We start from the raw sequence: 23,843 nt of genomic DNA on the forward strand, positions 1-23,843 counted from the left end.
ATCTCATGAGGTTCAAGTAGGTTTGACATGCCCGTATCACTGCCCCTCTCCTTATGGCTGGACATGGGATCCAGGCCTAGCCCATCAGAATGGGCTTTACCCTCTGGATAAAGCAAAGCCAATCAATACCATAGAGAGGAACTGAAATGGATAATAGGAAAGAATGCACCTCTCTCTGCCATTAAGGGCCTTAGTTTAAGTCCAAAGCTTCTGGGAGCCATCTTTTGCTGCCATGTGGGAAAAGCCTGATGGAAGAATGAAGCTTTCCCTCTGGACAATATCAAAGCTGAGAGTTAAAAAAAAAAAAAAAAAAAAAAAATCTGGTGGTAATATTTAGTCCATCACTTCAACCAATACAATTCCCCCTTTATCTTTTTATGTATTTTTCTATTTTATTTATTTATTTTTATATAAGTTAGTTTGAATTGGGTTTCAGTCATTTACCACCAAAAGCATACTAAGGCCCTAACATTAAGATTTTCAATATGAAGTAGACTATCCAAGTGAACTGCATTAGTTAGCCAAGAAGACAATCTCTTTCACTTGAGAGTTTAGGCTTGCTTGTTTGGAAACCACAGTGTAATGACCAATTTATAGAGAGGTATTTGTCATACTGCTTTGAAGGTTCATTGAAATACCAACTGTGCATCAATTGGCTAATCTCATCTTCAGAATTGTTTAACCTAATCTACACACGATTCTGCTTACATAAGATGGTCAAGCAATTCTACTCTTAGCTGTATTCCAATGGATCGTGTAAATACTGCACCAAAGATCTTCTCAAGAAAGAAAATTACTGCCCTGTTTGTAATAGCCCCAAACTGGAAACAATCCCAATGATGATCACTGTGATATTCAAACAATGGACTACTATGTAGCAAAGAACATATTTCTTGGGCAAAAGAAGCTAGACACAAAGTATATACACTGCATGGTTTAATTTCTATAAAGTTCAGAAACAGGCAAAAATATTTTATTCTGTTTCAAATCAGGATGATGGTGATAGTGGGGCAAAGCAAGAGAAAGCAAATGGTTTTCTGGGATCCTGCAAATGGTGTTTCTCCATCTGGGTAGTGGTTACACAAATACGTCCATTTTGTAATAACCAAGCTGCACACTTACAACTTGTGCACTTTTCTATATTTGTGTTTTCTATAGTTGTATTTCAGTTAAAAGTGATTACTAAAAACAAATCAATATACAAAGATCAACTGTCATTCCTACATACCAGCAATAGCTAATCAGATATTGTATTGCGGTGAGGGGTATATTTTACAAGAGTACCTAAGTATAAAACTAGTATGAATCATGTAAGGCTTTTTAGAAAACTTTATCGAAGAGTAAAAATAAGACACAAATAAGTAGAAAGATATATATCACTTCTATGGATGAGAAGACAATATTGTAAAGATGTCGATTCTCCCCCAAATTAATCTGTAAATTCCACGCAACTCCAAACATTCCACCTATGTCATTCGGGTAACATTTCAAGCTACTTCTAAAATTCACATGGAAGAACAAATGTGCAAAGAGCTAAGGCAATTTTTTAAAGAACAAAGAGAGAAGATTTTCCTTATCAGCAAGGCATACTATAAAACTGCAGAAATTCATTTGAATACAAAGTCTAAAAACAAACTTACACATTCATTGTCTTTTAATCTATGACAAATGTGGCACCAAACAGCCAACAAAAGGACAGTGATTAAATTAGTGGAGTTGGCTGAATTAGCTGGATACCTGTAAAAAATATATAAACAAATCCTGTCCTCATAGTATTTATATAAATGTTTTATCCATAAAAGATCTATTCAAATATTAGGAGACAAATAAAAAATTATGCTTGTGATCTGTGAAATAGGAAAATCCATCTTAATAGAAAGAAAAAGACATAGAAAAAAACCCCTTCAATTTGATTACATGAAAACTCATTTTAAAACTTTTGTATAAAAAAAAGACCCCTGAAATGGGACAAATAACAACAGGCAGGAAGCATATATTGGCAACATGTAAAACAAAGTACTCATATAGTTTATAAGAAATTCCTACAAATCAATAACAAAAAGAAATAAACCAAAAATAAGACCAGTTAATTTTCTTAAGTAACACAAATTTCAATAAACATATTTTTTTTTAAAGATTTCATTTATTTATTTGAGAGAGAGAGAATGAGAGATAGCACGAGAGGGAAAAGGGTCAGAGGGAGAAGCAGACTCCCTGCTGAGCAGGGAGCCCGATGCGGGACTCGATTCCGGGACTCCAGGATCATGACCTGAGCCGAAGGCAGTCGCTTAACCAACTGAGCCACCCAGGCGCCCTCAATAAACATATTGAAAAATACTCAATCTCTAAGAAATCAAGGCTATGGAAAATAAAACAAGTTATCATTAAATTGATAAAATTGCTCAACAAAACCATGTGTGGCAAGGATATTCTCAAACACCGGGGAGGAGAGCAATCTTGGAGAGCAGTTTGATACTATGTGTTAAAACTAAAGTATGCAGGGGCTCCTGGATGGCTCAGTCATTAAGCGTCTGCCTTGGGCTCAGGTCATGATCCCAGGGTCCTGGGACAGAGCAGCGCATCTGGCTCTCAGCTCCGCGGGAGGACTTCTCCCTCTCCCACGCCCCCTGCTTGTGTTCCCTCTCTCGCTGTGTCTCTGTCAAAAAAAAATCTTAAAACAAAACAAAACAAAACAAAAACCTAAAAATGCATACCCTACAATTATGCCTTTCCACTTGTAGGTTATTTGTTCTAGAGAAACATTGGCGCATATGGATGTGATTTAACCATAGTTTATAATATCGAAAAATCGGAAATTATTTGTGCATAATTGGGTCAACTATACAAATGAATGCCAGGGAAAAAAAGACTCATCTATGTATACTAACAAAGCTAAATCTCCAAGACATTGCTGAAGGGCTTTTTGTTTTGTAATTGAAGAGTTATTTAAGGCATGCAAAAACAAACAAAAACAAAAAACCCACACACAAAATAAGATTTTTCCACGAGGACATAAAGATCCATATAAATGCAAAGGAAAAAGATTTAAAGAATACACACCAAATTGAGGACAGTGGGAAGTTACCTCCTGCGAAAATAAATGGAACCAAGTACTTCTTCAGCATGTATGTTTTTAAGGAGATAGATAATATGTTTGTGAATTTAACTTTTTTAAAAAATGGAGAAAACAGAAGAGCTTAACGGATCAGTTCTCAGTATGTTGATCTGTGGCTGGGAACATTGTGTGATTTGGCGGTGTGGATTTAGAAATCCTAAGCGTACAGATGAAAGGGAGCGATTTTGCCTGGGTTTGGAGGAAGAAGAGCAGGAGAGAGCAGAAGGGGTAAGGAGCAGGGGGAGGAGGAGTAAACGTTGTTACAGAGGCCACCTAAAGCATTTTCAAGTTTACAGCATCATAAGCAGCGGAACGGTTAAGAAAGGGGAGATTAAGTAACTCTCTTATAGGCAGAGTGTCTACCTAGGGAGTTTGAACGGATCGAAAGCGGTACCACCGTTCCCCGCGGAACAGTGAGCAGCTCCCCCCCGAGGGGCACGCCAAATGGGAGGCGGTGTCTGGGGGTCGCGCAAACGCACAGGGTCACGCAAGCGCACGGCGTTTGCGCACGCGCAGAACGGCTCGTCCGCGTAGCTCCGATTTTGCAAAAACGCCTTGCGAGAGGTTGAGCTGCTTGTACAATGTCGGAAATGAACGAGCTGTCCGAGCTTTATGAAGAGAGCAATGACCTGCAGATGGATGTGATGCCTGGCGAGGGTGACCTTCCGCAGATGGAGGTAGGCAGCGGGAGCCGGGAGCCATCCCTGAACCCCTCCCGCAACGGGGCCCCGCCACAGCTCGAGGAGGAAGGCCCAATGGAGGAGGAGGCGGCCCAGCCAATGGCGGAGCCGCAGGGGGAACGAGGCCTTGCTAACCGGCCCAGCCCTGGGGAGCAGCCAGGTCTGCTTGCGGGCCCTGACTTCGAGAGCGAGGACGAGGGCGAGGAATTTGATGACTGGGAGGACGACTATGATTATCCGGAAGAGGAGCAGCTGAGTGGTGCAGGCTACAGAGTATCAGCGGCCCTTGAAGAAGCCAACAAGATGTTTCTGAGAACATCCAGAGCAAGGGAAGCAGCCCTGGATGCCGGGTTTCAAATGCATTATGAGAAGACCCCGTTTGATCAGTTGGCTTTTATCGAAGAGCTTTTTTCACTTATGGTTGTCAATCGCCTGACCGAAGAACTCGGCTGTGATGAGATTATTGATAGAGAGTAATTACGTGCTGTTAAAAGAGGAGGAAACTACTTGAGGAGAGACCCAGCATTCCCACTGTCTTTTGGGTTCATTCCAGATCCAGATCGTACCGTGCCAATGAAAAACTTGATCCTCAAAAAAAAATTTTGTGTGTTGTTGTTGTTTTGCAGAATAGAATAGGGCAGTGACTGCACAGTTATGAAAAAGAATTGTTAAGGAAGAAGAAAACACATCTTAGGACTGTGGAAATCTGTTTTCAAGAACGTTCCTGAAACACCTGTGGCTTTGACTCTGTTAGTGATCAGATTATTTTCCTTGCATTGGAGAAAATACCTTTCACATTTCACTGTAAGGGATGGTTTTGCAAGAATAAGCTATGACCAAGACAAACTACCAGTACAAGACCCCAGTGATACTAATTACATGAGAAAATGTAACTAATACATCTAATTTAGGACACAATATGTCTGAATCATTTGGACTGAAAGCCTACTGAGAGAACTCTTGAAGATTCCATTTTGTGGTCTGTCCAAGCCAGTGATCAAAGGCTAAATTTTTTGTGTAAAATAAATTGGGTATAAAGCAAACCCAAAAAGAAATATGTATCATGTGTGCTATATCTCAAAATGTGTTTTCAAGAGCATCTGAAACTTTGTACATGTATCTTGATCATTCATAAAGCTACTGTGATCTGTAATTCAAGGAAATTTGTTGTCTTACCATTTTTAAAACTCAAAAACTAAGACATCCATAATAAAATTTCAAATTTAGACATTAAAATGTATGTGAAAGAACAAAACAAACTATTTCTAATACTCTTACATAATAGAGAAATTGTTTTATTCGCTGTTTTTCATTTAACTTTACAGGTGAAAGACTTTGGTTGAACTTCATAGCCTAAGAACTGTTGAAGTGAACATGTCAAGTAAAAGGAAAGCCCTACATCTAAAAAAAAAAAAAAGACTGAACAATTATGCCCTCAACCTTTAAAAGTTTTAAACCTGCCCAGAAATCCACATCAGTATCTGAAGTTTCCCTCTGTCTCCTCCTCTAATTAAGCTTGTTATTGGTTATGCACCAGCATTCAAGATAATAAAATTTCTTGTTCTGTGTATTTTGTTTGGCCAATAGTATTGTTCACGTACTTTAAACACTACTTTTTATTGTATTGTGCTATTTTATTTTATGATTGAAACCACTTTATGATTTAAATTTAACCACTATTTATAAGGGAAAGTGCTCCAGCTTCAAATAACTGATTTATAAATTAACTTGAGGATATTAAACTTGGCAAATTCCTATAAAAGAATTTGCCAGCCTGAGAAAAACTGTCCTATTAGTGAGCATGTTGCTGTGGTTGTTAAGGTTCTGAAATTGTATAAGAAGAACAATGTCAGAAAGTTGTGCCCAGAAAAACAGTGTATCAGTAGGTCTGATGATCAATAAAAAGGTACCCTCTGCTTATTATGGCAGTAAAGGACACATCCGATACAACTCAGCCTTATTTATGTTACGATCATCTTTTAGTTTAAGGAGGGGGGTTCTTTTCTGTAGAGGACTGACAAGGGTGATAATTATTTAAATACTAGCTTGGTAAGTTAGAGGATAGATAGATAGATAGATAGATAGGGAAATCATAGGTGAGATGTTAGCACTTAACCTCTCCCATGCCTCACTTTGATTGCATTTTCAAACAGCTCTTAGTTGCAGCTAGATGAGTGTATAGATAATTGTATGATGTGAATTAACAATTTGGGGGTGGGGTGTAGGACGCTAGGGCACAGGTAACTAACCAGTTGCATGTACCTCCAGATAAACATGTCAGGAAATAGAAAAAAAATTGGTCTTCAAACAAGGAAGTGTGATTAGGTTCCTCTCTGGGACTGAGTGGGGAGCAAGAGGAGAGGAAAAGAAGATGACTCCCTGTTGGGTTGGAAGGCTCATGTTGGGGAGAAAGACCTGGACTCCACAATGGACTCCTCTTGATGGTTGGTTCATTGGTCTTGGGAAAATAGGTAGTAAACTGAGAGATCACTGAAATTAATACTTGTTTGTATTTACTGAAGATAGAAAATGGTAGCATTTTAACACCCCTTTTAAAAGCATAAAATCACTTGTTTTAAAGGTTAAAGTTAACACATACTGGAACCAGCCTACCTGGTTCAAATCTGGGTTAACGGGAACTAAAGAAAGGAGTTCTAGAGAGATTCTGGTCCTTATTTTGTGAACAGGGGAGAGGGTGGGGATATGGAATGGGGAGAGGGAACTTCAAAAAGCTTGTGAGTATGTAGGATGATGGGGGTGTGGTTTTCTGGATCTATGCATATAATAAATTTTTGCTTAGATTGTCCTACATTGGCTGCCCTAAGGACACAGATTTATTTTGTCTCATGCTTAAAATTTTAATTCTTAATTAAAGACCAACATCTCATAACCCAGAGAGTGCAGCAAAACTCCCAGATTTCCATCTTTTTTTTTTCCCCCAAAAGTTGAAGATCTGGCAGCCCTTGACATATAGTCATGTGGGAAAAAGCATCCGATCTCCCTTTACGTAGGGAAGGTATTGTACTGCCATGTTTCCCAGTGTTGTCTCCCCAACATGGAGGCCAGGTGGCACTCACCGTGTATCATTATGCTTGCACCATTGTTTTCCTTGTCCCTGGACAGTAAGCACTACCTGCCTGGCCTCTCTTCATGGAGACTAAAGGATGTCTCCATTTTCTGCCTATTTTACCTTCTTTATCTCTATTACCCTTCTCTGTATCATTTCACTAGCTGTTAGAGTTGGTGGTAGGATTGTAGATATGAGTAAAGAATAGTGGGAGTGGGAGCTCTTGAGCCTGACACTTTTGCTTAAGTCCCTAATATATTAAAGTATGTCAAGCAAGTCTGTTGCTTGAATTTTTAAAACAAGGAATATACAAAAATCCCTAAAACTTGCTTTTCCAAAATGTACTTCCCATCCCAAAATACAGTAAGTTTTAAAAATTGCAAGCATTACATGTTTAATATAATTTTATTTTCTGCCTCTGAGACATTTTCTGGGAGTGAATGCTTATAATCCTGAAGTTGTTCTCAGTGGCTGAAGATGAATGTGAACCGTCTGACCCATAAATACTCTGTCATCTATGAATGTATCTATAAACTTGAACCTGTTTATGTTTTCAGTCCAAAGTATATCTTAGAAGTTGGCAGGGGGGAGGAAGGGAGGCATTAATATTTCTTGGTATTTATCTTAGAACTTCAAAGGGTAGCTTTCTTTAAGGAGAACTTAATTAGTAAATCATTCTCTCATGTACAACTATAAGGTCGCTTCTCTGCTGCCTTCCTCCCTCGAACATTTTACTTGCCCTTTTGATGGGATTTATAAAGCTTCTTGAGTAAAGCAGATGCAGTTGCACATCTTTTTTATGCCACCTGCACCCCCCACCGCACCGCCACCACTACCAAACCATTTCCCGTAGGCCTGCAGAATGGTTCAAAATTATTTTTAAAAATCAGCACCTGGGTGTGAGGTCAATGAGATCCTAACTTTGGTCCTCACTCCACCACTGGGCTGAACACATAACCATGCCACCAATGCAGAAAAAATGTCTTACTTCCAGAGGCACTCATTGCTATAACTACTGGTAGTGGAAGCCACCCATGCCCACTGTCCCTACTTCTGTTCTGCCAGAAAGATGAAGGGCATGTGACAATACCCCCTCTAATTGCAGTAGCCCAGAAAAACTGTAGTAGAAGAGAAAGAAATGAGAATAAACTATGCCCCCTACCGATACATACCACAACCCTATTCTTCCTAAATTCTCCATTCCTTCAGTCACCCCATAGAAAGAATCATTTTTTTTTAATGCTCGTTATATTCTGCACATAAGGCTGTCACCATGATGGCTGTAGATTTGCTTACTCTTCCTCCCCTACAAAATTCTGAGATAATTCAAGTGCTTCTATACTCAGTGAGACCTCAAAGCTCAAGGCAATAAGCACCCTTGGTACCATACACATGGATGAAAATTAAAAATAAATTTTACATTTACAAATGTCTTATGGGCAAAGCATCTGAAAGACTGTTTTCCCTTCCACATAGATTTGTTGCATCTCCCAAGCACAGCCTCAAATGTTCTGCTGTCGTTATACCAACGGTATCCCCTCTCTTGGATAACCAATCAGGACCCAGCTAGACAGGAATTTGTTTTGAACTATTTCATATTAAGCATTATCCTCAATGGAGTTTTATACTACTGTGAAGCAATATATTTTACTCTGCTTTTGAACTTAGAAAACAAAGCAGCCCTCAAAACTGCAAGTGAATTTTTTGGCAAAAACACTGGAGTCAAAAATGTATATAACTGTATTTATATGTTACTGAAAATTTCACAATTTTATGTTTTAAAATATGCTTTCCCTGTTAAGTACTGAGTTTATGAAAATGTCTCAAGGAAATAGGAAAAATGTTTGAGTAAATAATAATAATAGGTACTGCACTGTGCTAAGTGATTTACATTGATGATCTTACTTAATCCTCTAAATAACCCAATGCTACATACTATTGCTAAATCCATTCTTTCAGAAACTCTGTGAATAGGTACTATAATGTCATTTCACTAATGGGAAAATTGAGTGATGGAGTAACTTGTTTGTTAGTGGCAGAGCCAGGATTTCAACTTATATGTGACCTTCAAGCCCCTGGTGTTTTAGCACAGCCAACTACACGTTCAACCTTCCATGAGTCCCTAATCAACAGTACTCCATAGAGTAAAACCTTAAATGTTAAGAACCTCGAATCACAACGTATTAGACCAAGAAGAATTAAACTCTAACACACATAAATAACCTGATATACGGAATTCAGCTTAAAAAATAGAAAGCAAGTCAAACAGTGCCCTAGTTGAAGGTACACATTTAGTCCAGTGCCTGTATATCTTCTATATTTGCTTCAGCAATGCTGTTCTTTGAGAAATAAGGTTCACAATGAGAACTCAGGCATACCATGGTATCATAAATCATCAAAGAAGAAAAAAAACTGTGTTTATGTAATAACATTTTACAAAACATTTCAACCTTAAAAGTTGGAAGAAAATGTTTTATGCTTAAATTTCAGTCTGCTAGAATATTAACCCTCACATCACCCTTCCCCTCTGTCCTTCATTTGTACCACCCATCCAACACACAGTCTGTTAGTTCTGAAAATGGAATTGCTTTCCCTTTGGGGAGCACTGGTGGAAAGTAATAAACAACCGACTCAAGAATTTGATTTGCCAAGTGGTCTTTACAATGTTATTTGCACCTTAGTCCCTCTACAATTAGGTAGAGGCAAGTATGCAAGCAGTTAAATGCCAGTGATGGGTTAATGATACTGTTGTTCTAATTATTGTTATGCATAAATCCTTGGCAGATTTTTTTCCCTGTGCCTTATTAAATTTAAGGCACACTCTGAAACTTTATTTTCTTTATTATGCCCATACTTTTCTAGAAAAATACATATGTTAAACTATAAATGACATTCATGATCTTACCTGTTGGTTGTCAATATTCATCAATGTGAGGCTGCATGTTGAAATGGTCAGTTTAATATTCATTCCCGAAAACTGAAGATTACTTTTGCCAAGAACTGTAGATAGGAACTTAACTGGAGGCTTTAAAAATAGCAAAACAACACTCTAAGTTAAGGATTTTGTTACAGAATAATATTAATCTTTTTAAGTGTTAAAAATGGGTCGAAACACATGTTCTTCCTCTCTATTTTACTTTACACAAAACAAATGAGATGGAATCCCTCCTCTTTTTTAATGAAAAGTTTTAAAAAATGGAATGCAGCAAACTTTTTTAGTAAGTAGTGAAATCTGAGCCCTCAGAACTTTTCTGATACATTCCCTTCTCCCCAAGTGTTGGAAGAAGGGGTCTGCTTTATATAAATGTAATTCCTATGAGAGTTTGGGCTAGCTGAACTCTCCAGGCCCTTTGAAGACCAGATGTCTAAAAAAAGAAAGAATTGCTGTCTGGGTTTTTTTGTGACCATTAAAAAAAGTATGAAAAACACACATACCAAACATATGGGACACAGTGAAAGTGGTGCTAAGGGAGGACTTTATAACTATAAACACATATATTAAAAAAAGAAGAAAGCTCTCAAATCAAGAACCTAGCTTTATAGCTTAAGGAATTCAAAAAAAGAACAAATTAAACCCAAAGCTAGTAGAAGGAAGGAAATAATAAAGGTTAGAGCAGAAATCAGTGACACAGAGACTAGAAAAACAAGAGACAAAATCAATGAAACCAAAAGTAAGTTCTTCAAAAATATCAACAAAATTGGCCAAGCTTTAGCTAGATGGACTAAGAAAAAAAGAAAGAAGATTCAAATCACTAAAATCAGGAACAAAAGTGGGGTGGGGATGTAACTACCAATTCATCAGAAACAAAAAGCATTATAAGAGAGTGCTATGAACATTTGCACATTAACAAACTGGATTACCTAGATAAAATAGACAAATGCTTAGAAACATTAAACCTACCAAGACTTAATCATGAAGAAATAGAAAATCTAGATAGAACTGTAACTAGTGAAAAACAAAAGCAGAAATAGCAACAACACTAGAAAATAACCAGTGTTGGAAAGGACATGGAGAGATAGAAATCCTGTGCACTATTGGTAGGAATGTACAATAGTACAACCACTATGGAAAACAGAATAGCAGTTCCCAGTTCCTCAAAAAAATCAAAAACAGTATTGCCATAGGGGGATCCAGCAATTCTACCGCTTGTTATATACCCCAAAGAACTGAAAGCAGGGACTTGAATAGATAGTTGTATATCCATATTTATAGCAGCATTATTCACAATAGCTAAAACATGGAAACAACCCAAGTATCCATCAGCTGATGAATGGATAAGCAAAATGTGTTACATATATCCAATGGAATATTATTCAGCCTTAGGAAAAGGGAGGAAAGTCTTTTTTTTTTAATTTAAATTCAATTTAATTAACATACACTGTATTATGAGTTTCAGAGGGAGAATTTAGTGACTTATCAGTTCTGTACCACACCCAGTGCTCATTACTTCAAGTGCCCTCTTTAACGCCCACCACCCAGTTACAAAAGTATGGAGCACTTCACGAATTTGCATGTTATCCTTGCCCAGGGGCCACGCTAATCTTCTCTGTATCATCCCAATTTAGTACATGTGCTGCTGAAATGAGCACGGAAGGAAATTCTGACACATGCTAAGCATGGATGCATCTTGAGGACATTATATGAAGTGAAATAATCCAGTCACAAAAAGACAAATACTGTATGATTCCACTCAGATGAGGTACTTAAGAGTAGTCAAATTCATAGAGACAGAAAGTAGAATGGTGGTTGTCAGGGCTGGAGAAATGGGGGACTGGGGAGTCATTGTTTAATGTGTATAGAGTTTCAGTTTTACAAGATGAAGAGTCATGGGGATGGATGGGGCAATGGTTGCACCATGATGTGAATGTACATAGTATCACTTAGCGGTACACTTAAAAATGGTTAAAATGGTTAAAATTTTATGTTATGCATATTTTACCACAATTTTTTTAATTGGGAGGAAAAAGAGTATAAAGATAATATAGTGCATAAAGGGTCCCTGGCACGTATTAAGTATGCAATCAATGCTAGCTATCAAAGGAAATTAACTCAATATATTTTTCTTTCCATGTGTACTTTCTGGAAAGATGATAACCTCATTTGTTTTGTTTTATTTTGTTTTTGGGGTGTGGACTCCCTATTTTTGTCAGGAGTCTTAAATGAGTGAGCCTGTTTGCTGGGACCATCCAGTAAAAGCATCCTATTTGCAGAGGTTATGAGAGGCAGGAGGAGGCCAGAGGCTACTTTGGGGCCATGGGTTTTGTCAAAGAAACTACTAAATAGGGAGTTCTAATAGAATTGAAAGGCCACTTATCAGTGTTTTTCCATGCCTTGTGGCTCATCTGAGTCACTCTGGGTGACACTGGGTTCAGCCCTATGCAAAATAATGAAGACTAATAAAGAATGAGGCAGGGTGGTATGGAAATAAAGCACAAAGCTGGAAATCTGAAGACCTGGTTTCTATAGCTGGCTCTCACCATCATCGGAGTGACTCAAGGCAAATCTTCTCTGAACCAGTATAGTAGCTGGCAAAATGGGAGGGTTGGACTGGAAGATCTCTAAAAATTCCTTCTCTCTTAAACAATCTACAATTCCATGATTTACATAGTTATCTTAAAACCCTTTGCACCTCCCCTTTGCACATTCCAAAACAACTAAATGTTCTAGGGTTGACAACTAAATAGCAATAATACTAACTACCATTGCCATTGAAAGCCTAATATATGCCAGACACTGTGTAGACACCATTTCATTTAATTCTACACAGCTCTATAAAGTACGTGCTCTTTTCTCCCAATTTACAGTCAGGGAAACCAATGATCCAAAAGGTGAAAGGACTTGTCCAAGATCACACAGTAGGTGGCAGAGTCAGGATTTAAATCCAAGTCTATGTAACATCACATCTTATGCTTTCTTTCAGCATGAAAATTTCCTTCTACTCATGTGTTATTATCTCAACCCTACCAGCACCCACCTTTCCATTTGAAAATGGGCCAAGGAATCTAAAAATTCTAAATGTTAAAATGCAGAATAGATACATTATAAAATACTGAAATTGGAAGGTACCACCCTGGTCATCTGGTTTAACTTTACAGGAACAAGCATGGGGTCTCAGAGAGAGGAGAGACCAGGCCCAAAGGTAAGTAAACACCCAGGACGGAACCCAGATTTTTTTACTTGAACCCCAGGTGCTCTCTCCATTCCACCGCTCAAGACATCACCATTTCAGAGAGTGTCAGGCAAGTCAGAAAAATGTGGGAGACAAGACCAACTTTCAGTGCATCTCTGATATCACGCCAACTGGTAAAGGCCATTCTGCACTTTAGCTCCTATGGTAGAATGAACTATTTTGATATTCTCTTTCCCCTAGTTAGAGAAACAGAGAACAAGAAAACCACACCAATATTTACCTTTCGCTTTTTAATGGCTCCATTTGCCCCAGAGACAGCTTCACACAGGCGACTTATTGCTTCCCTACAGAACAGAAACCATATAAAGACTTAGCATACTAACATGCAGTAAATGTTCAATAAACATTAACAAGTATTTATGAACAAAATGTGCACACACGTAATGGTAAGTCTGACATAAATGACCTTCCCCTATCCCCACGGGATAAAGCATTGCACTTAGTCCCTCTGCCGTTCAAACTCCCCCAAAACCCAGCAACACCCTAATGCTGAAAAAAAAATCACTTTACAATAAAGAGTCCTACTATTCACCTTCTTGATCTCTTTTTTTCCTTGGATTTTCAGGTTTGGTTTTTGGCAATGTTGATTTGTAACCAAAAAGGAGGGGTAGAACTTTGGTGTCTGGGGACACTTCGGTTTTACTTTTAGCAAAATCCTCTCTGTTGTGTTATGAATAAAAAGCTTCCCGATATCTCAGCACCAAAGATGATGAAATACAAAAGAATCTGACCCCAGAGTAAGTTTAAAAGGACTGGGAGAGAATTGAACTTCAAGGTGGTCTCAAATGGAGCCTTATTGACCGAGATACTGCTACAAGCCATTGAGCTTTCATGTAATTTCAGAGTAGAAATGAAAATCAATAACAAATTTCCTCCTTTGCTTATATATATATATATATATATATATATATATATATATATATACACACACACACATATACCTTACCCTGTATCGTACTTCCTGAGAAAAAGGCACCACTAAAATACGTTGTTCCTTAATGGAAGTGGTGAGCAGAGCGGTGCCCTCATTTCCAGAAACGCAGTTATAACTAAGAGCTTTTTTCTCTGGAACTCAGCATTCACAACGGGCGGAGGTTTCACTCGGTGTAATCTGAGCCATAACCTTGTGGCTTTCAACCGATATATTAAACTTTGCACAAAGCACATCTCTAAGCTTTTTCCTGGATTCACTGGAGATCATTGCTTAAATTTGCAAACCGAATTAGTTCACACACATAGGAGCATGTGCAACATTGTATTACAATTTTTATACATACTTCATGAAAATATTTTCTTTGAGATATTTTTTATTTTTTTAAAGATTTTATTTATTTATTTGAGAGAGAGAGAGAGAATGAGAGATAGAGAGCACGAGAGGGAAGAGGGTCAGAGGGAGAAGCAGACTCCCCACTGAGCAGGGAGCCCGATGCGGGACTCAATCCCGGGACTCCAGGATCATGACCTGAGCCGAAGGCAGTTGCCCAACCAACTGAGCCACCCAGGCGCAGGCTAGATATTTTTGATTCCTAAAGGAGGGGAGGAACACTCAGAGGCATGCAGACCCACTAAACAAATCTATCTCCCTCTCTATCTACAGAGAGAGATATATAACACGGACACAGAGATATATAGATATAGATATATTAGTGCAGATCTATGTTCTCAGTGTTCTAGCAGACACTTTGGAAAGATAAGTAGAATTCCCAAAGATTCTAGGCACCATTTTAGATTTATAATGTGTGTTTTAGTTCAGATTCTTTTTTTGCGGGGGGAGAATATATGAAACTCTTCTCCAAGGTATTCTCTTGTCTGACTTGCATAATTACCTGTAACCAAAACACAGAATGGCTTTTTGGTTTAGCATATTTTCTCAGGATTTTATATTTATGGTTTCTGTAGGATTCCAACCTTTGTTCTCTGGATGAAACAGAAGGACTGCTCGAGAGTTAGGCTCTTTCGTTGGTTGATTGATGTCTGAGTCATCCTAATGATTATTCAATAATTGATGAGACACATAATAATTAATCTGAATTAGCCTCTGGTGTTGCCGAAATAACTAGTCCAGGCACCTATGTTGTTGATATTTAATAAAGAGGGATTATAGAAAAGGTATTAGCAGATCCTTTACTCCATGAGAGCCAACCGGGGTGCTTTGGTCTAAAAAGCTCCTTGTAAATGGTTTGAAATAAAAGTAGAAACAAAGATGTGCATTGATGCTGCAAGTATAACAACAGTTATTATTAGAAGTTGTTACTTTACTTTCATAAAGCACCTTGTAGTTTTACAAAATGCTTTCCCAGGCATTGTTTAATTGATTCTCACACAGTCGATATCGTCCAACAAAAAGTAGCATTGTAAATGGGAATTAAAAGGAGTGCTTTATGGCGTGAGTACCTCTTGAGGACGATTTGGAAGGATGAACCTTCCTGGCAGAGTGGAGTATGGAAATTCCAGGCAGAGGGAAGAGCATGTGTAAAGACATGAAAATATAAATTATCAGGATAGGAGGGGACCTACAAATACTTTGATATTGCTGGAGCATAAAGTGAAGAACAAGAGTGAATAAAGAGCTGAGAGATGGGATGAGAGTCTGAAAATGTTTTCTGTAAAAGGCCAAACAATAAGTATTTTAGCCTTTGCTCTGTTACAACTACTCAACTCTGCCATTATAACTCAAAAGCAGCAGTTGACAATATGCAAACAAATGAGCCTGGCTGTGTTCCAATAAAACTCTATTTCTAAAAGCAGGCAGCTGGCTATATTTAGCCCAAGGGCCATAGTTTGCCAACCTCCGGATTAGATAATTCACACAAAAGAGATAGAAATAGTTCAGTTTTAAAAAACAGGAAAATGTTCACATTCATCATAATTTTAAAACTGAAAATCAAAACAACTACGAGATTCTCACTTCACTCTCATTAAGTTAGCAAAAAAAGAGAATTACAAATGCACTGTTGGGGAATATGGGGAAAAGTCCACTTCAAGGGGGCCCTGATTAGTATTAATACAGTCTTTCTAGAGAGTGACTTGGTAAAAGATGATAAATCTCTTAATCGTTATCAGAGCTTTTGACAAGGGGAGGAGAATTTGTATTGAAATGGCATTGAGTATGTATATAGAATAAACATCTATTTTAGAGTAAAAAACCAACTCTATAGCTTGTGATATAGACATAAAACTTATCAATATAAATATTTCCACTGGGAATGTTACGTGTGAAGACTATAGAAATAAGGGTCTACATAAATTAGTGGGAAAAGAGTAGAACATGGAATGGTATACACACCTTGGTAGCAGCTACATAAAATTAATTCTGTCTAAATAGTAATATAGAAAACAATGTTATGTTTTCCCTTCACCATGCAGTTGATTGAATAAATAATCTTTTAAAATATTAAAAGAATGCAAAGTAAGTTCCTCAGCAAGAGTTTTGTTCATCTGCTGTGAAAATGTGAGGGCATGTCCAAAGTATCCCAGTGAAGAGTGATAGCCTTTCTCTCTTTTGCCAACACCCACAGAGAGATGGGTCAATGTTCGTGTTACAGATAAGAAAAGATCTTTATTTGTATCTCTGTCCCATCCCAGCTTAGCCTTTAACTCCTCCATCTTTATGGCTGCTAAATCCAGATTTATTTTTTCAGTTTATTTGGTAGACTTGCTTATTTCCTTTCCCCAAAGTTTCATAAAGAAAAATCTTGACCAGGTTTAGCAACGCTTTCACAATAGAAATCCCTACCTTTAGAATGATACAGAATGCCATTGCAGGGAGCCTGGATTTTAATGAAGGAACGGCTCCTGTTTATATGGCTTCGCCTAGTACTACACACCTCAGGTACATCACCCCATTTATTCTTAACAATATCATTTCAATCTTCAGTTCATTATGATTCCACTCAACAAGAGACCTGCAGAAGTGATTATTTGGCTATTTGGAGAGGATACATTTGACAGTCTTTTGGAAAACTTTTTTCACCCCATACTCAAATGTGCTTTATTGTCAAGTGCATATTTAGACTTCGTTCTTGAATTGTAATGGTGATCTGCTGCTTTTTCTTTTAATAAAATTTGACTGAAAATGTTTGACATTTTTTTAATGAGTTAACCAAAGAAGTGCAGCTACTATTCCTTATTAGTTCTGCATTTCTTCCCTAAATTCCACTTAGCTTAAATCAATTTTCTTTTTCTCTGAATTTTAATTCCACAAAATAACTTCAGAATCGATTAAAAGTTGAGTATAACAATTAGTGTTTTAATTTCATAGAAGATCTCATTGTGACATTTTTCCTGATATGTAAAGCAGTCCATTGGCAAAACTGTGTGTATTTTCCTTATTTCTAAGATTATATTTAGTGACATTCTTTTCTTTGATTATCAAAGATTCTCACTGCAGGCAGTGCTATTTCTTGTGCCTAAGAGTGTTTCTGAAAGTTGTACCACTAATGCTACCTGCCAAATTGAGTGTACAGAAAGTTTCTCATCTCCTATTCAAGTTAATCAATATCAAGCACATGCAGATGCTTTAGGGTGAGACTGTAGTACAGAATGCAGAAATTCTGTCCCCAGGAAATTTGCAGTGAAGCAGGTGCTGGATAAGTTTCTTTTCCCCCCTACTCCCTGAGCTCTGTTAATTCTATCTTCAGTAGGTTTAATGTTTGAACAAACCAGATGTCTAATAAATTTTTTTAAATGTCATTTCAAGATAGTGATTTTATACCCACTTTACAAATGAGGAAACTAAAGTTCAAAGAATTTAAATAACTTCTTCCAAATAATGCAGCCATTGGTGGGAGAGGCAGAATACAAATCCAGGTCTGAATTCAAAACCTACACTTCTTCAGGGAGTGAATGTACTGCCAGGTGCACGAAAAGGAGGGAGTCTCACACTTTCAGGACCAGGAAAAGAATATCAGATCTTCCCTTGCTCACTCCCTCAACAAGTGAGGGGTTCCTTTTTGGCCAATCCCCTGAAGACTCCACCAAAAAATTATTAGGACTAATATATTAATTCAGTAAAGTTGCAGGATACAAAGTTAATATATAGAAATCTGTTGCATTTCTATAAACTAATAATGAACTATCAAAAAAGAGAAATCAAGAAAACAAACCTCTAAAATCAACAACAAGAAACAACAGGTGTTGGAGAGGATGTGGCGAAAAAGGAACCCTTGTGCACTGTTGGTGGGAATGCAAACTGGTATAGCCACTGTGGAAAACAGTAGGAGATTCCTCAAAAAGTTAAAAATAAAACTACCCTATGATGCCGCAATCACACTACTAGGTATTTATACAAAGGATACAAAAACCCTAATTCAAAGGGATACATGTACCCTTGTATTTACTGCAGCATTATTTAAAATAGCCAAGATAGGGCGCCTGGGTGGCTCAGTTGGTTAAGCGATTGCCTTTGGCTCAGGTCATGATCCTGGAGTCCCAGGATCGAGTCCCGCATCGGGCTCCCTGCTCAGCAGAGAGTCTGCTCCTCCCTCTGACCCTCTTCCCTCTCGTGCTCTCTGCCTCTCATTCTCTCTCTCTCTCAAATAAATGAATAAAATCTTTAAGAAAAGAAATAAAAAATAAAATAAAATAAAATAGCCAAGATATGGAAGCAGCCCAAGTGTCCATTGACTAAAGAATGGATAAAGAGGATTTGGAATATATATATATATATATATATATATATATATATATATATATTATTCAGCCATAAAAAAGAATGAAATCTTGCCATTTGCAAGGACGTGGATGGAGCTACAGAGTATAATGCTAAGTGAAATAAGTTAGTCATAGAAAGGCAAATACCATATGATTTCATTCATATGTAGAATTTAAGAAACAAAACAAGCAAAGGGAAAAAAAGACAAACCAAGAAACAGAGTCTCAACTATAGATAGAGAACACACTGATGGTTACCAGAGGGGAGATTGGTAGGGGGTATGGATGAAATAGGTGATGGGGATGAAGGAGGGCACTTGCTGTGATGAGCACTGGGTACAGTATGAAGTGTTGAATCACTATATTGTACATCTGAAACTAATATAACACTGTATGTTAACTAACTGGAATTAAAATAAAAACTTTAAAAAAATAAAAGGAAACAATCGCATTTGCAATGACACCAAAAAGAATACCTAGGAATAAATTTAACCAAGAAGGTGAAGACCTGTACACTAAAAACTGTAAGACATTGATGAAAGAAATGGAAGAAAACACACATAAATGGAAAGATATTCCTCCATGCTCATGTACTGGAAGAATTAATATTGTTAAAATGTCCATAGTACCCAAAGCAATCTATATACTCAATGCAATCCCTATCAAAATACCAGTGGCATATATATATATATATATCTTTTCAAATCAGTGTTTTTGTTTTCTTCTTATAGAAACGCAGTAGTGGATTTGCTGGATCATATGGTATTTCTATTCTAAATTTTTGGAGGAAACCCCATACTGTTTTCCATAGTATCTACATCCACAAAACTAGAACAAATAATTCTTTTCTTATATTATTTGTTAATTTATTTATTTATTTTATAGCAAGAGCACACGTGCACATGCGCAAGCATGGGGAGGGGCAGAGGGAGAGGCAGAGAATCCCAAACAGACTCCCTGTTGAGCACAGAGTGCAATGCGGGCTCCATCTCATGACCTATGAGATCATGACCTGAGCTGAAACCAAGAGTCCGATGCTTAACCAGCTGAGCCACCCAGGCACCCCTAAAGCAAATAATTCTTCAATTTATGTAGTACCACAAAGACCCTGAATTGCCAAAACAATCTTAAGAAAGAAAAACAAAGCGGGAGGTATCATGCTTCCTGATTTCAGACTATACTATAAAGTTATAGTAATCACAACAGTGAGATACTGGTGTAAAAAACAGACATATAGATCAACGGAACAGAATAGAGAGCCTGGAAATAAACATATGCATATATGGTCAATTAATTTATGACAAAGGGGCAAAAATATACAATGGAGAAAGGATGGTCTCTTCAATAAATGGTGTTGGGAAAACTGTACAGCCACATGCGAAGGAATGAAACAAGATCACTATCTTACACCATACGCAAAAATTAATTCAAAATGGATTAAAAACTTGAATGTAAGACCTGAAAACATAAAACTCCTACAAGAAACTATAAGCTCCTTGATATCAGTCTTAACAATCCTTTTTTGGATCTGACTCCAAAGGCAAGGGAAACAAAGATGAAAATAAGCACATGGGACTACATCAAATTAAAAGCTTCTGCACAGTGAAAGAAACCATCAACAGAATGAGAAGGCAACCTACTAAATGGGAGAAGATATTTACAAATCATAAACCAATAATGGGTTAATATCCAAAATATATAAAGAACTCATAGGACTCAATAATAAAAAACAAATAATCTAATTTAAAAATGGGCAGAGGATCTGAATAAACAATTTTCAAGGAAGACATACAGATAGCCAACAGACACATGAAAAGATGCTCAACATCACTCATCACCAAGGAAATGCAAATCAAAACCACAATAAGATATCACCTCACACCCTTTGGAATGGCTATTTTCAAAAAGACAAGAAATAAGAATATTAGCAAGGATATGAAGAAAAGGGAATCCCTGTACACTGTTAATGGGAATGTAAATTGATGTAGACACTATGTAAAACAGTATGGGATTTCTTACAAAAATTTAAAATGGAAATACCATATCATCCAGCAAATCCACTACTGGGTTTCTATGAGAAGAAAACAAAAACACCGATTTGAAAAGATATATGCACCCCTAGGTTCATTGCAGCATTATTTACAATAGCCAAGATATGGAAACAGTCTAAGTTTCCATTGAAGGACAAATGGATAAAGGGGTGTGTGTGTGTGTGTGTGTGTGTGTGTACAAAAAATGAAATGCTACTCAGCCGTAAAAAGAGTGAAATCTTGCATTTGTGACAACATGGAAAGACCTTGAGGGTATTATGCTAAGTGAAATAGGTTTAGACAGAAAAGGCTAATACGGCATGATTTCACTTCCATAGGGAATCTAAGAACAAAACAAACAAAACAAAACACAACCCAGACTCATAGATACCGAGCACAGATTGGTGCTCGCCGGAGGAGAGGGGCTTGGGACAGAGGCGAAATGGGTGAAGGGGATCAAATGTACGAACCTCAATTATAAAACAGTCATGAGATGTAATGTGCAGCATGGGCAGCATGGGGACTATAGTCAATAATATTGTATTAACTTTGTATAGTGGCAGATGGTGGCTAGACTTATTGTGGTGATCAGTTCACCATGTACGCAAGTGTCAAATCACTATGCTGTACACCTGAAACTAATATAATATTGTGTGTCAATTATACCTTAATAAAAAAAGGAGTTTTAAAGTAAGTTAAGGCTTGGAAGCATCACAGATTCTGAAAATCTCTTGATATAGAGCTCTACTCAAAAGAAAAACAGGAGATGGGGCACCTGGGTGGCCCAGTCATTAAGCATCTGCCTTCGGCTCAGGTCATGAGCCCAGGGTCCTGGGATCAAGCTCTGCATCAGGCTCCCTGCTCAGCGGGTAGCCTGCTTCTCCCTCTCCTACTCCCCCTGCTTGTGTTCCCTCTCTCACTCTGTCTCTCTCTGTCAAATAAATAAATAAAATCTTAAAAAAAAAGAAAAGAAAAACAGTAGAAACCTGTGCTTATGAACTGGCTTTTAAAAAGTGGTGATATTGGGCGCCTGGGTGGCTCAGTTGGTTGGGCGACTGCCTTCGGCTCAGGTCATGATCCTGGAGTCCCGGGATCGAGTCCCGCGTCGGGCTCCCTGCTCAGCGGGGAGTCTGCTTCTCCCTCTAACCCTCACCCCTCTCATGTGTTCTCTCTCTCTCATTCTCGCTCTCTTAAATAAATAAATAAATCTTAAAAAAATTAAAAAAATAAAAAGTGGTGATATTGTATATCTGCATTCATAGCAGTATTATTCACAACAGCTAAAACATGGGAGCAACCCAAGTGTCCATCAATGGATGAATGCATAAGCAAAACGTGATATATACATGCAATGGACTATTATTCAACCTGGAAAAGGAAGGAAATCCTGTAATATGCTACAACATATGCTAAATGAAATACACCAGTCACAAGCGGACAACTACTACATGATTCTACTTACATTAGGTACTTAGAGTCGTCAAATTCGTAAAGACAGAAAGTAGAATGGTGATTGCCAGGGCCTGGGGGGAGGGGGACTGGGGTGTTTCAGTTTTGCAAGATGAAAAGAATTATGGGAGTGACTTGTAGTGATGGCTGCGCAACAATGTGATTGTATTTAATAGCACCGAACTGTACGCCCAAAGATGGTTAAGGTGGTACATTTTATGTTATGTATATTTTGCCACAATAAAACAAGAAAAAAAAAAACGAAAGAAAGTGATTATTAATTTTTTTTTTCGGATTTGAGACTCCAGAGAGTCACAGGCTCTGTCTCCAATAAAAGGTCTGTCTATACAAACTTTTCTATTCAATTCCAGAGGATCCGCTCCTCCCCCTCACCACCACCCCCAGAAAACCATCTGTGGGGCTCTTGGGAATCCAGAGATCCCAGGCTAAGAACCGCTGCTTTAAAATAACCTCTCAAATTCCGCTTTCTCCGCTGATATCAGAGTTAACAAATCTGCAACCCCAGCCAGGGAAGAGATAGATGCTTGCATTTTGTTGCCTTTCTTCACAAAGATCTTTTCTTTCCCTCAGACTAGGACCGAGAGATTAACTGTAACATTTTCAAGAACAAATAGTACTTTCAATGCTTTTCTGGAGTTTCAGCCACACCCTCAGACACTTTACAAATGCAGAAGAAAAAACAGAGCGCCCCAGAGGGAGCGAGGGATTTCTCCCAGGACTGGGGGTGTCCCCACCATCCCAGAGCCTATGCAGCCAGCATTTCTGCATAACCCTTTTGGGACTGACTCGTCATGAGACACTCTCCAGCTAGCAACTGTTCAGCAAATGTCCTCTCCTGGAGAAGCAGAACTTTCAGAGTTTAAATGGCTCACGATTTCCATTCTGGGAGCCTGCACTAGCAAGAAAGAGGGCGAAACGCCCTATGGCACCAACAGTGGCCACTTTGTTTATTGTTTTGCCACATGAGAGGGAAGGGGAGAAGTGGGCTGATGTAAGAGAACGAGAATGCAGTGGAAGATTTGCTTTTAAGCATATAAAACCCTGCCTACACCATTAAGACCAAAAAAAGATATTTTGTCTGTCTTCACAGAGTCCACACTAATCATCCAAACAAAGCCACCTTTCTTCATCAACCCTTGGCCATGACAGTACTTAAGTTATAATTTTTCTGTGTCTTTAACCCTTAAACAGTTAAGCTCTTCTGGAAGCAAAGTTGCCTAACTCCCCCTCCCTGTTTTAGGTTTGGACGGCAATATCACAACCCAAGACAAAGTGGAGCGATTAATGGGGGGGGAGGGCTGTTGGACGGATTATTTCTAGTGAATGTCAAAATGCAGTTCTTCAGTAAATAGGAAAGCCAGAAAATGTGTAACATGAAACTAGGCAAAAGGCCCAGTGGAATGGTTCAAGGCAACTCTTCCCACCTCCTGCTACACACCCACACCCACACCCCCCCACACACACACAGTGAAGGAGTGGTTTCAATTTTGTCCAGGCAAATAGAAATGAGAATAAATTTTAATCACAGCAAAAACCTCTCGCAAATAAAACTCAAAAATAATCAGGCAAAACAAAGTCCCCAGTATCTCCTTGTATCTCCCAAGGGACTTTCCCTTACTTTTCCTCTCCCGCATGAAT

At 38.1% G+C, this 23,843-nt stretch overlaps 2 protein-coding genes and 1 non-coding gene across 3 annotated transcripts in view; 1 reads left to right on the plus strand and 2 right to left on the minus strand.

Annotated features, from left to right (window-relative positions):
* Nucleotides 1-23,843, minus strand: part of SHC4 (SHC adaptor protein 4) — a 126,682-nt gene that overhangs the window by 46,611 nt on the left and 56,228 nt on the right. Inside the window, exons 3-4 of the mRNA XM_028100364.1 lie at nucleotides 13,274-13,337; nucleotides 9,768-9,887 (exon numbers count right to left, since the gene is read on the minus strand). Coding sequence (XP_027956165.1) covers nucleotides 9,768-9,887; nucleotides 13,274-13,337 — 184 coding nt within the window. The remainder of the gene's footprint in view (nucleotides 1-9,767; nucleotides 9,888-13,273; nucleotides 13,338-23,843) is intronic.
* On the plus strand, nucleotides 3,619-5,365 carry EID1 (EP300 interacting inhibitor of differentiation 1). The gene has a single exon (XM_028100365.2). It carries the CDS (start codon nucleotides 3,697-3,699, stop codon nucleotides 4,270-4,272), a length of 576 nt encoding a protein of 191 aa, XP_027956166.2. The 5' UTR covers nucleotides 3,619-3,696; the 3' UTR covers nucleotides 4,273-5,365.
* LOC114206599 (U6 spliceosomal RNA) lies at nucleotides 11,347-11,452 on the minus strand. Its single transcript, XR_003608684.1, has one exon. It is a non-coding gene; the product is annotated as a U6 spliceosomal RNA (small nuclear RNA).

The sequence above is a fragment of the Eumetopias jubatus genome, unplaced genomic scaffold, assembly GCF_037043125.1.
Source record: "Eumetopias jubatus isolate StellerSeaLion01/CBP00866 unplaced genomic scaffold, mEumJub1_p1.0 scaffold_7, whole genome shotgun sequence".
In the NCBI taxonomy this organism is placed as follows: Eukaryota; Metazoa; Chordata; class Mammalia; order Carnivora; family Otariidae; genus Eumetopias; species Eumetopias jubatus.